General features: G+C 38.6%; 2 protein-coding genes across 6 annotated transcripts in view; one reads left to right on the top strand and one right to left on the bottom strand.

Annotated features, from left to right (window-relative positions):
• Nucleotides 1-8,967, top strand: part of pck (Claudin superfamily protein pickel) — a 31,075-nt gene extending 22,108 nt beyond the window's left edge. For all 4 annotated transcript variants that reach the window (XM_045757809.2, XM_045757808.2, XM_069310368.1 and 1 more), the window contains 2 exons: nt 512-666; nt 6,347-8,967. In XM_045757809.2, the coding sequence (XP_045613765.1) occupies nt 512-666; nt 6,347-6,457 (266 nt within the window). In that variant the 3' untranslated portion in view covers nt 6,458-8,967. The remainder of the gene's footprint in view (nt 1-511; nt 667-6,346) is intronic.
• The window catches only part of LOC123767767 (uncharacterized), a 672,233-nt gene that overhangs the window by 68,961 nt on the left and 589,045 nt on the right, over nt 1-14,227 (bottom strand). The gene's annotated exons all lie outside the window — the stretch shown is intronic.

Genomic DNA, 14,227 nt, shown 5'->3' with positions numbered 1-14,227 from the left:
GATTTCATTGTGCATTATTATTATTATTATTAGTAATGGTAATGTATTCTCAGACATAATATATGATAAAAACTCAAACGTGTTTATATGTGAAATTTATTTAAAGAATTTACATCAAGTCTTTCACACTCTCCTGACTGTTTTATCAAGGTCTGAGTGTGTGATTAGGAAGAGACTTGCATCTCGATGTCTAATCAAAGACATTAGGATGATTACGTCTCAATCACATACTCAGACCTTGATAAAGCACTTAAAATGTGATAGACTTTATGTAAATTCTTTACATAAATTTCACATACTGTGTAAACAAGTTTGAGTTGTTATCATTATTATTATTATTATTATTATTATTAATGATTATATTATTATTATTTTGTAAGACAGTCATTGTGTACTGTAATACTGTAAAAATCAAACGACTTTATAGGTTGATCAGATAATTTAATTTAAAGGTTATAACTATTAAGGATTTTAATGTTGAATGGCGCTCTTAAACTCTTATTCTCTACAGTGATTGGCATATTCTTTGCGGTTCTGGTATTTGGAGTCATGTGTTGGTCTCGTGACTGGCTGCTCAACCCCAACTTTAACTACCTGTCTTGGTCGTATGCCTTTGCCGTTCTTGCAGGTGGCATTCATGCCTTTGCTGGATTCACACTACTACATGTAAGTTATGAGTACTCTATAACTTTTTCTATTAATAAAAGAATTTCTTGTATAGCATAATTAAAAATGCATATTTGTTATAATTTAATAATGTAAAGTAGTTTTAACTTTAAAAAAAAATCAACATTTAGAACAGAAAATGGTCAATGTGAGAAGCATGTGATGTTACAAAAATCAAGGAGCAAAATGTTATGTAAATATGTCGAGTGCAAATTTCAGTAGAGTAAATAGAAAGTTAAATTGTGTATCAAGTGCATTTGGGTATGAGGAATGAATGACTTTACTGCCAAAGAGGAGGCATTCAAGTGCATTTGAAGGTAGGAGAGGAATATAATCTGGAAGAAGGAGGACTATTTCATAGTTGTGGCTATGGGGAGTATGATCTAGCTCTAAAAGCCTGTCTTCTTATTATTGTACCTAGCACAATTATACTTCCTTATGTTCTTTTACTGTGAGGCAAGTACTGAGTGAGAAAAATGTATGAGATACAAGGCTAGGTTATCTTGAGATGATTTCTGGGCTTAGTGTCCACACGGCCCAGTCCTCGACCAGGCCTCCTTTTTGTTACACATCCCCAGGAAGCAGCCCGTAGCAGCTGTCTAACTCCCAGGTACCTATTTACTGCTAGTTGGAACAGGCACATCAGGGTGAAAGGAACTCTGCCCATTTGTTTCTGCCTCCACCGGGTATTGAGCCCGGAACCTCTGGCCTACAAATCCAGAGCGCTATCCACTCTGCTATCAGGCCCCTATATCAGTTAATGAGTGAATATATTTGTTTTATATGGAACAATTCTCAAGGAGCACTGTACACGTGGTATTACACATTGGGTTGCTGGAGTGTGGCTGTTCGTGTTAGTGATCCTCTGTAGTGTAGATGATATAACAAATGAAAGTTTTTAATTATTCAATTCTTTTCAACTACTGTATATTACTATTTTTTCTTTTCTTTGGACTGGTGGCTTTCTTCCCCATGAAAGTGATTACACCATTATCATTATTGCCCAGGTTTTGTTAGAAGTACATAAAGGGGAAAAATACTTTTAGTTTAAATCCTTTGATAGAAAATCATTGCTCAATATTTTTTTTTTTCTGGGAAAGCCCTCCCATCCAGCTCTGTGAACCCGAGATTGCTCCTAACTACTAGGTTACATCAGTCATGTGAGTTGTGTTTGGCTTACCAGTGACCAGAACCTGGTCCACCCTCTCAGACCCGCTGAGTGAGTGACGTTCCATCATCCCGCCAAGAAAGTATCCAGAAAGTCAGCGAAACATTAACAGCATGTTTCACAGAACATGAAGTCTTGAAACTGCCTAACAACTCACCATACTATTCAAAACAACTAAAAATATTCTAAACTATCTCAAACTTGTTAGTACTAAAACCACCCAGGGATCCTGGAGACCACCATTCCCCCCCCCCCCCCTTCCCGCCATGCTAATCCTTCCAGGTCAGTTCTGTCGCTGATGCGGTGCCCTCAACACCACTGCAGAGCTCCTGGGTCGCCACCAGTAGCAGCAGGTCCCCCATGCATCTAGCCAAGTGCCAGCCATCCTTTCTGCCTCCATCCCGCCAAACACACGACGAAACTATGACTTACTACAATGTTTGAACAAGGTTTAACACGTTCTAACAACTGCAACAATCATTATAGCAAGTTGTAACAATGTTCTAATACATTAAAAAAAACATTATTAACAAGATGTAACAGCTTTATTGCAAGTTGTAACAAGGGAATCATAGGGACCGTTACGTTGTGTGTTTGCAGGGCTGCTGCCTGTTGGTTCAGTGACACCTAAAATCCCAAAGTCCTGTGGTGTTTGTGCTCCCATTTTCTATTTTATCTGCACCTACTTCTGAGGTAGGAGCTCATCAGGCAGCTGCCATTTTGTGAGTTAGATTTGCCTGTGTTGAGTGCTCACTGCTTTGTGGTCATTTGAATGCCCCAGAGTAGGCCCATATTGTGTTTAGGGACCCAGAATTAGAGGTGTTGGTGAATTTACCATGGTGCCATCCGTGCCTCCTCTTCATTTCCCAGCAGGCTATGGCTTGCCCTGCTTCTGTTCTTCCCACTTACGCCAACTTCAAAACGTCTGAGGGTTTCAGAGTTTGGGGTGGGGTGTAGCTCAGCCTTTCCTGGGGAATGGCCCCCTTCCTTTTTGAGAGCAGAGGCAGTTAAGCCACCTGGTCCCACCAGGGAGTCTGTTTTTGCCTTCCCAATTGTCTATTTTCTGTTTCTTCTCCTTAAGAATATGCCTTTCTTTCTCCAGGCATTAGGTGATGACAGTGGCTTGGCCCCCGGGGCTTTCTTGGCAGTTTTCCAGGCATGTGGGAAAGCCCAATGGGGTCCTTAGGTGCATTTTGACTGCCTTAACTTTAACTCTTACACTGCACAAGTCTAACAGGGATGATAGTACCCGCTCCTGCGGGTACATGGGGCTCACATCAGCTTTCACAAAATCCCGTAAATGGGTGCCAGTTTGACAAAAAAGTCGTGGAAACCATTCCTGGGTGTGGAGGGGTGCTCAGTAATAAGTGAGCAATCAAGGGCAGAGCATGCAGCATGAGCTAACAGCACCGCTGTTCAGCTTGTGTCCACAACATCACTTAAATATTATGAAATATACAAGTAACTATTATTTTATGATCGTATCATAGAAGAGCCTGACTGTGATAAAGAATATATGTACATCGTTCAGATACTACCTGGTTGATTACCTGGTTGATTACCTGGTTGATGGGGTTCTGGGAGTTCTTCTACTCCCCAAGCCCGGCCCAAGGCCAGGCTTGACTTGTGAGAGTTTGGTCCACTAGGCTGTTGCTTGGAGCGGCCCGCAGGCCCACATACCCACCACAGCCCGGTTGGTCTGGCACTCCTTGGAGGAATAAATCTAGTTTCCTCTTGAAAATGTCCACGGTTGTTCCGGCAATATTTCTTATGCTTGCTGGGAGGACGTTGAACAACCGCGGACCTCTGATGTTTATAGTGTTCTCTGATTGTGCCTATGGCACCTCTGCTCTTCACTGGCTCTATTCTACATTTTCTTCCATATCGTTCACTCCAGTACGTTGTTATTTTACTGTGTAGATTTGGTACTTGGCCCTCCAGTATCTTCCAGGTGTATATTATTTGATATCTCTCTCGTCTTCTTTCTAGTGAGTACATTTGGAGGGCTTTGAGACGATCCCAATAATTTAGGTGCTTTATTGCATCTATGCGTGCCGTATATGTTCTCTGTATTCACTCTATTTCAGCAATCTCTCCTGCTCTGAAGGGGGAAGTGAGTACTGAGCAGTACTCAAGACGGGACAACACAAGTGACTTGAAGAGTACAACCATTGTGATGGGATCCCTGGATTTGAAAGTTCTCGTAATCCATCCTATCATTTTTCTGGCTGTCGCAATATTTGCTTGGTTATGCTCCTTAAACGTTAGGTCGTCAGACATTATTATTCCCAAATCCTTTACATGCTGTTTTCCTACTATGGGTACATTTGATTGTGTTTTGTACTCTGTATTCTGTTTAAGGTCCTCATTTTTACCGTACCTGAGTACCTGGAATTTATCACTGTTAAACATCATGTTATTTTCTGATGCCCAGTCGAAAACTTTATTAATATCAGCTTGAAGTTTTTCAATGTCTTCAGCCGAGGTAATTTTCATACTGATTTTTGTGTCATCTGCAAAGGATGATACGAAACTGACTTGTATTTTTGTCTATATCTGATATGAGAATAAGGAAAAGCAGCGGTGCAAGGACTGTACCCTGAGGTACAGAGCTTTTAACTGCACTTGGACTAGATTTTATATGGTTGACCGTTACTCGCTGAGTCCTGTTTGACAGAAAACTGAGTATCCAGCGTCCTACTTTACCGGTTATTCCCATTGACTTCATTTTGTGTGCTATCACGCCATGGTCACATTTATCGAAAGCCTTTAGTGAACCTATCGAAAGCCTATCGAAAGCCATTAGTGAACACAATGCTATTTATAATGTTCGCAAGGTGATGCAGATGGCCTTAGCACACTTCTTTAGTTTTGGGTCATAAAAGTGTCTTGAAATGATAGCTCCTATTCCTTGAGATAATTAACTTGCGGAAAATTATTCAGTTTCAGGATTTAGTGACCAGGATTCTCATAATAAAAGCAATGTGCATAGAGCGTTAGGAGGAGGAATTTTGTCTTTGTTCAAAGACAAAGACATGTATTACTGTTCAAAGAATATAATATTTAACTCATTAGTTACATGAATATATATATATATTCTTGTACAGTACTAATATTCTACAAGTTTTATGATACAAATAATATTATTGAAAGCCCAATACAACATTGCACTTTAAAATACCATGGTAAAAATACGAAGAAAATATACTGAATATCAATGCGTGCTGTTAGAGTTTTGTACAAAAATAATGCGGGACTCGTTGAACTCTGATAACCAGTTATAAGATTATTACACTTGCCAGAAATATTGAGAGGTTTGTAATGGTGCATGAAAATGTAGATAATTATATACAGTATGTAAATAATGTATATGCAGTGTAATAACAGCAAAAACACTGTTTATGGGTCAATCCTGTTTCCTTCATGCCTTAATCCAAGGCTCTCATTTCCCAGGTTGTCTGCAGTGTTATAAAATCCAGCGGCCCATGATTGCAAATATGCTGCTCTAGCTGCTGTTTTCTCCATAATGTCTGGGCCCAATATTTAGGCTCAGCAGTTTTGTCAATCTATCAGTTCATGGCAGCCCTGTATTTAGTCAATGTCCTGGTCTATCATCATTCTTGTGTTGCACTGTGCCATATTTCCCAGTCATCTCCATTGTTTTAGTACCTGGGGAGCCGGTCGGCCGAGCGGACAGCACACTGGACTTGTAATCCTGTGGTCCTGGGTTCGATCCCAGGCGCCGGCGAGAAACATTGGGCAGAGTTTCTTTCACCCTATGCCCCTGTTACCTAGCAGTAAAATAGGTACCTGGGTGTTAGTCAGCTGTCACGGGCTGCTTCCTGGGGGTGGAGGCCTGGTCGAGGACCGGGCCGCGGGGACACTAAAGCCCCGAAATCATCTCGAGATAACCTGCTGTCTTTCCTCCTCTGTTAAGTTTTTTTCCTGTGTTTAACTGCAGGGAGCCACCAGGTGGGGGTAGGGGGGTTGCTCCCCCAGAAAACCAGAATTTAATACTGTATAATGAATTGCATTTTCTGGCAGAGCCCTGGTGGCTGCCTGACCCCCATCTTCCCTACCAGTTGCAGTTTGTTTTGTTCATCTGCAACAGAATTGGGTTGGGATGGGGGGAATGGTTGTGATTCCAGGCTGCCTTTTGGGTAGTGGTTATCGGTACTAACGGGTTTGAGATAATGCTTGAAACATTCAAGACTATTTTGAATGTTTGGAGGATTATTTGGCAGTCTTGAGGCTTAATTTTCTGCGAAGCATGCAGCTGTCTGTAATGTGTTACTGACTTTGTGGATGTTTTTCCAGTTAGGTAGTGGTATGTCGCTCACTAGTGCTTCTGTGAGGGAAACCAGGTCCTGGCTTGGGCCCCTTGTACAGTATTCCAAACAGAATTCCCACGAATGATGTGACCTAGTAGCTAGGAGCAATTTCCGCTTCAGGGAGTCATCGGGGCTCTACCAGAAAGAGGCATTTCATTATATCTAACACTGCCTTTCTTAGGAAACCTTCGAGGCCAAGGAGCGCAAACGCCAGGCAAGTAACCTCCTCCACATGGACCCGCATGGACATATGGGCATGGGAATGGGTATGGTTAGTCACGGATACATTTAAAGCCGTAATACAGAAAATATTCTGTGTTAATTCTCTGGCTGGATGAATTACAAAATGTGCATTACAGCATGTACTTAATTATTCAACACAGGTTAAATATTCCATGAAGTAAATTACCAGTTTTTTTAAAAGCAAAATATATGCCAAAAAGACAGTATTAATGGTACAGGTATCTTCCTCTGGTTATTTTCAATGAATCAGGCTACAGACATGACATGTTGGAATAATCCCTGTGTGTTTTGAAGATTTCTGAGTGCAAATTAAGTTGGAATGATATGTAAGAAAGATTTACATTAATTTTTGTTTTAAATTTTCTTACACATATATAGGATGTAAATGAGGTCTAAAGGAAATTTTAAAAAGTTTAGCCAATTTTCAAAGCTGCCAAACTTGTCAATATAATAATGCTAATTTAGTTTTTCTTAAATTATGTTCGAGTTCCAAGAAAATATTTAAATTGAGATACTGTAGCTGTAAATGTCAGTTTTGCATTTATAAAGTTGGTCTTGTGAGCTGAATCACTGTCAGTAGTTTCAGTTAATGTACATTGCAGTTCATTAGTTTAATTAACACACTGATGAATTTAGTACTCGGTGAAAAAATTTGTCAACAGTATACGGTCAAAATAGCAGATCTGATTAAATATGCTCTTTTTAATTTTGGTTTGTATACATTTTCTTATGTAAAGTATGAATGTGTGCTGTATACAAGTTTAAATATACATTTTTTTAGCAAAGTACTGTATATGCACTCTTTATAATGTGGCATTACAAATTATGTATTTTGTAATTGCATACATTTGAATTGCGTTAATGGTCTAAAGTAAGCAAGCACTGTATATCTAAATAAGTATCACAGAATGCACAAGCAGAGTAGCAGCATGTATGTTAAATTGAACAATTTGTACAAGACTAACAATTTGTACAAGACTACAAAGTATGTTAGTTTCAGGTATAGCATTGTACCTGAAAACCTAAGTACCTAAGTAGTACTACCTAAAATACTACTAAAGTAGTATTTTCCTTGACCTCTTATTTGTTTTATATAGACTTTGTACCTTGTGTATACTTGTATTAGTCATAAATACTTTCTGTACTTCTCTTATTTTTTGATGTGCTAACAAATGCTTCACTGCTTCACTTAGGAGCCAACCATGTAACAGCAGTTTGTGTATATCCAGCATCTAACAAATGTTACCTTCAAAGTGCATCTATTATACAGAAGGCAAGTAACTTTGCTAGAGAAATTCAATTGAATTTAAATTTTGAAACCAGGCTGTATTTATAGGGGCAGGGGGGATGTGTTAGAATGGTCCCCGTTTCTACCGTTACATTTATACTCTTGACAACTAGATTTGAACATGTTATCTACAACCTTTCCCTAAAATCTTCGATATGACCATATATTAAAGTAAATATTTTTAATGTTTTTGTAAATACTGTATAATGCTTGCCTAATACTTGAAAATTACAATGGTGCAAATTTAGAGCATGAATTTGTTATATTTCTTACTATTCTACTTGAGGTCATGCCATCTCCAGACCTTCTCTTTCATGGCTTCATCAGCGAGCCTTGATGATTGCAGTTCATATCAAGATGCAAGCATGAAAACCTGGTTGATGAGGAACTCAACTTTTAAGTAATGTTTCAAGTTTCCATTTGAAAAAGTGTGCCTTCTGGTAAATCGTCTTGTATTTAAAGGGACTATTTTTAAAGCCTTGACCCCCTTAAGTACTGTATATGTATATATAGTTACATTTTAATGTCTTAATTGTACTACAATAATGGTACTATTTTTGTATATTGTACTGTGCCTCCAGCTCTCATAAGTAATTATGATAGATTTAGAACCACTCCCTCCAGTATTTTTCAGGTTTAGATTACAATGTACTGTAGTATCCCATTTCACATCTGCAGTTCAGGCAGTACAATTTGAGGGATTTTAAGCATTCCAGTAGTTTAGGCATTTGACAAGTAATGTAAACAGTGAGAGTTCCTTGCACATTCTCCAGGTCAGCAATTTTGCCAGTCTAAAATGGTGTTCTATTGTATGGTTTATTATAGTTTGAGTGTTCCATATAAATTAAAAAATATTGCCCTTTACATCTTTTATGCAAAATGATGCAATTCTTGTAAAAGCAAGCACTGAAATATCATAAACAAGAGCGAGTGACTTAGGGCCTATATTTTCAATATAGAGAAGCAGTAAGTACTGTACTCTATAATATTCAACTGTGTTGTATAATGTTCCATATTGAATTAGTTCTTAAGCATGGAATGAGAAAACTCGTACTGTTTTTCTCCGAGAGTCATGGTATGCAATAAGATCTTTTGAAGTTAACAGTATGCCTGTATTTACACACAAATGGTTATATGATCAAGTATGATTAGTTAATGTTACTAAAAAAAATAGGCTGCTAAAAATATTTGGCAGCATTTTTATTCCGTCCAGACTCTTGTGAATTAAATTCATACTGATTTTTTAAATTTAATAAATATAAATACAATAATTTTTTTTTTAACCATTGCATACCTAATGTAATTTTACTGTACCTAGTTAAAAATGGCATAGAGATGTGGTAATATGCAGGCGATGAGTCACAATAACGTGGCTAAAGTAAGTTGACCAGACCACACACTAGAAGGTGAAGGGACGACGACGTTTCAGTCTGTCCTGGACCATTCTCAAGTCGATTGTGATGAAGTAGATGCAGGCAATAAATAGGCTAGAGAGAGGCGAGGAGCAAAGTGTAGTAGAGGAGATAGTAATAGGAACTGCAGAGGGCCTATTGGCCCATACGAGGCAGCTTCTATTATAACCACCGAATGAGAAGGAGATAGTAATAGGAATAAGAAGAGGATAGTAAGGGAACTTAAAGAAAACAAAACAGAAAAGAAAAGATGAGAGAAAGAAAGATAAATGAAAGGGTAAGCTATGTTAGGTCACGTTTGTTAGAAAGATTAGAGCATTTAAGTATATACTGTGAAAGGGAAGAGTCCACAGCAACAAAGCCAGGACTCAAGTTCATGTTGGGTACATTGTGTATTAGAGCTCTAATACACAATGTACCCAACATGAACTTGAGTCCTGGCTTTGTTGCTGTGAACTCTTCCCTTTCACAGTATATACTTAAATGCTCTAATCTTTCTAACAAACGTGACCTAACATAGCTTACCCTTTCATTTATCTTTCTTTCTCTTTCCTTTTCTTTCTCTCTTTTCTGTTCTTTGTTTTCTTTATGTTCCCTTACTATCCTCTTCTTATTCCTATTACTATCTCCTCCTCATTCGGTGGTTATAATAGAAGCTGCCTCGTATGGGCCAATAGACCCTCTGCAGCTCCGATTGATTGATTGATGAAGATTAAGCCACCCAAGAGGTGGCACGGGCATGAATAGCCCGTAAGTGGTGGCCCTTTTGAGCCATTACCAGTATCAATAGCTGATACTGGAGATCTGTGGAGGTGCGGCTGCACCCTGCATGACGGGAGATGTCTCCCCAAATTACTGCAGCTCCTATTACTGTCTCCTCTACTACACTTTGCTCCTCACCTCTCTCTAGCCTATTTATTGCCTGCATCTACTTCCTCATCACAATCGACTTGAGAATGGTCCAGGACGGACCGAAACGTTGTCGTCCCTTCACCTTCTAGTATGTGGTAATACCTGCTTGATGGGGTTCGGGGAGTACTTCTACTCTCAAACCCTGGCCTGAGGCCAGGGTGGCCTGATGATGCAAATACAATAGCTCTGTATTCCCTATATGTGATGTGCTGTATTGTCAATTTCTAAGCTAGGACACACCATCACTGTCTCCCCCTCCCCCACCCACCAATTTCTGTGGGGGAAAAACGGTGATTGTGTGTGTGTGTGTGTAGGGAAGGGGAAGACAGGGAGGGTGTGTGTTAACATAAGAACATAAGAACAAAGGCAACTGCAGAAGGCCTATTGGCCCATACGAGGCAGCTCCTATTTATAACCACCCAATCCCACTCATATACTTGTCCAACCCGCGCTTGAAACAATCGAGGGACCCCACCTCCAGCACGTTACGCGGTAATTGGTTCCACAAATCAACAACCCTGTTACTGAACCAGTATTTACCCAAGTCTTTCCTAAATCTAAACTTATCCAATTTATACCCAGTGTTTCGAGTTCTGTCTTGTGTTGATACTTTTAATACCCGAGGGGGCCTCGTAGCCTGGTGGATAGCGCGCAGGACTCGTAATTCTGTGGCGCGGGTTCGATTCCCGCACGAGGCAGAAACAAATGGGCAAAGTTTCTTTCACCCTGAATGCCCCTGTTACCTAGCAGTAAATAGGTACCTGGGAGTTAGTCAGCTGTCACGGGCTGCTTCTTGGGGGTGGAGGCCTGGTCGAGGACCGGGCCGCGGGGACACTAAAGCCCCGAAATCATCTCAAGATCTCAAGATAACCCTATTAATATCCCCTTTGTTATGTCCATTCACCCACTTGTAAACCTCTATCATGTCACCCCTAACTCTTCGCCTTTCCAATGAATGCAACTTAAGCTTTGTTAATCTTTCTTCATATGAAAGATTTCTAATTTGGGGAATTAACTTAGTCATCCTACGCTGGACACGTTCAAGTGAATTTATATCCATTCTATAATATGGCGACCAAAACTGAACTGCATAATCTAAATGGGGCCTAACTAGAGCAAGATATAGCTTGAGAACCACACCAGGTGTCTTGTTGCTAACGCTTCGATTAATAAATCCAAGTGTCCGATTTGCCTTATTACGAACATTTATGTATTGATCCTTTTGTTTTAAATTCTTACTAATCATAACTCCCAGATCCCTTTCGCAATCTCAACACCATCTAGCTCGTATCTTGTAACTCTATCATCATTACCTAACCTCAGAACTTTACATTTATCAGCATTAAACTGCATCTGCCAATCCTTTGACCATTTCAAAACCCTATCTAGATCAACTTGGTGATAGTGAGTCCTCCTCCGAATTAATTTCCCTACCGATTTTCGTATCATCGGCAAATTTGCAAATGTTGCTACTCAAACCTGAATCTAAATCATTTATATATATTATAAACAACAGAGGTCCCAGGACAGAGCCTTGAGGCACTCCACTTACAACATTTTCCCACTCTGACTTGATTCCATTTATACTAACTCTGTTTCCTTTGGTATAGCCATGCCCTAATCCAGCTTAATATAGCACCCCCAATACCATGAGACTATCTTTTTAATCAGTCTTTCATGTGGCACTGTATCAAAAGCTTTGCTAAAGTCAAGGTACACAGCATCACAATCCTTACCACTATCAACTGCCTCAACTATGCTAGAATAAAAAGATAACAAATTTGTTAAACATGAATGGCCATTTATAAAACCATGTTGCGACTCAATTATTAATTTATGTTTTTCAAGATGAAGACGAATTTTATTTGCTATTATAGATTCGAGTAACTTTCCCAAAGGGAGTGTTGGAGATAGGGAGCACGTGTGCGCACGGAGACACGTAAGAGTGTGAGAAGCTGGGCACAGAATCGACCAGGTATCGCTGGGTACCTCATATACAATAGTATGGAATAAAAAAAAATACAATTCCTTTCCAAGTCATTTTCCTAGTTTCCCTGTGGCATATTTTGATTTTTTTTTCTATTCCTGCAACCCACCCCAATTCCAGATCTTGTTTTGGTAGTGACTTTAAAGTCCTTTTAAACATCTGACTCATTTGGTGTCCCATATTTCCACATATATTTCCCATTGCCATTTCTTGCTTTGAACAATTAGGAGGAGCTTTGGTGTTCAAAATATGCTGTATAGTTTCCTAGTAGGAGTAATTTTACCTAAACTTTCCAAGTGGTTTGAACGTCCAGACACGAGTGAGCCAGGCCATTTGACACCTTGCATTCATGTGTTAGCAAATAGCAATTGTTTTATCGCATTCAATGCGACACCCTATTTTAACCTGTGATGGTTTATAAGACTAATTATAATTAATTTTGTTGGGGACAGGCAGCCTATATTATATATATATATATATATATATATATATATATATATATATATATATATATATATATATATATATATATATATATAGTATATATATATATATATATAGTATATATATATATATATATATATAGTATATATATATATATATATATATATATATATATATATATATAGTATATATATATATATATATATATATATGTCGTACCTAGTAGCCAGAACGCACTTCTCTGCCAACTATGCAAGGCCCGATTTGCCTAATAAGCCAAGTTTTCATGAATTAATTATTTTTCGACTACCTAACCTAACCTAACTTTTTCGGTTACCTAACCTAACCTAACCTATAAAGATAGGTTAGGTTAGGTTAGGTAGGGTTGATTAGGTTCAGTCATATATCTACGTTAATTTTAACTCCAATAAAAAAAAATTGACCTCATACATAATGAAATGGGTAGCTTTATCATTTCATAAGAAAAAAATTCGAGAAAATATATTAATTCAGGAAAACTTGGCTTAATAGGCAAATCGGGCCTTGCATAGTAGGCTGAAAAGTGCGTTCTGGCTACTAGGTACGACATATATATATATATATATATATATATATATATATATATATATATATATATATATATTAGTATATTTTGGTAGCAGTCTTTCCTGTAGACATATATTATTAAATATGACCGAAAAAGTAAAATTAATAATTCTAACACGAATTTTCTCAATCTTTCGTACATTACGCTTCACTGTTGGAGGTAAATCAAAAATCAATTCTCCAAAATTCATTTTTATTTCTAGTCTGACGCGACACGAGCGCGTTTCGTAAAACTTATTACATTTTCAAAGACTTTAGTTCACAAATACACAACTGAATAGAACTTACGCATCTCCGATTTTATATCTACATTTGAGTGAGGTGGAAGGGGTGATGTGGCATTAACACAAGACAGAACAAAATGTGGTATTAATAGGGTATTAATTTCATCAACACAAGACAGAACAAGAGTATTAATAGGGTATTAATTTCATCAACACAAGACAGAACACGAAACAATGGATATTGAATAGAAGTGTTTGTAGAAAGCCTATTGGTCCATATTTCTTGATGCTTCTATATTGGAGCGGAGTCTTGAGGTGGGTAGAATATAGTTGTGCAATAATTGGCTGTTGATTGCTGGTGTTGACTTCTTGATGTGTAGTGCCTCGCAAACGTCAAGCCGCCTGCTATCGCAGTATCTATCGATGATTTCTGTGTTGTTTACTAGAATTTCTCTGGCGATGGTTTGGTTGTGGGAAGAGATTATATGATCCTTAATGGAGCCCTGTTGCTTATGCATCGTTAAACGCCTAGAAAGAGATGTTGTTGTCTTGCCTATATACTGGGTTTTTTGGAGCTTACAGTCCCCAAGTGGGCATTTGAAGGCATAGACGACGTTAGTCTCTCTTAAAGCGTTCTGTTTTGTGTCTGGAGAGTTTCTCATGAGTAGGCTGGCCGTTTTTCTGGTTTTATAGTAAATCGTCAGTTGTATCCTCTGATTTTTGTCTGTAGGGATAACGTTTCTATTAACAATATCTTTCAGGACCCTTTCCTCCGTTTTATGAGCTGTGGAAAAGAAGTTCCTGTAAAATAGTCTAATAGGGGGTATAGGTGTTGTGTTAGTTGTCTCTTCAGAGGTTGCATGGCTTTTCACTTTCCTTCTTATGATGTCTTCGACGAAACCATTGGAGAAGCCGTTATTGACTAGGACCTGCCTTACCCTACAGA

Source organism: Procambarus clarkii, chromosome 67 (assembly GCF_040958095.1).
Source record: "Procambarus clarkii isolate CNS0578487 chromosome 67, FALCON_Pclarkii_2.0, whole genome shotgun sequence".
Taxonomy (NCBI): domain Eukaryota; kingdom Metazoa; phylum Arthropoda; class Malacostraca; order Decapoda; family Cambaridae; genus Procambarus; species Procambarus clarkii.
This window is presented reverse-complemented; position numbering and strand designations above follow the sequence as displayed.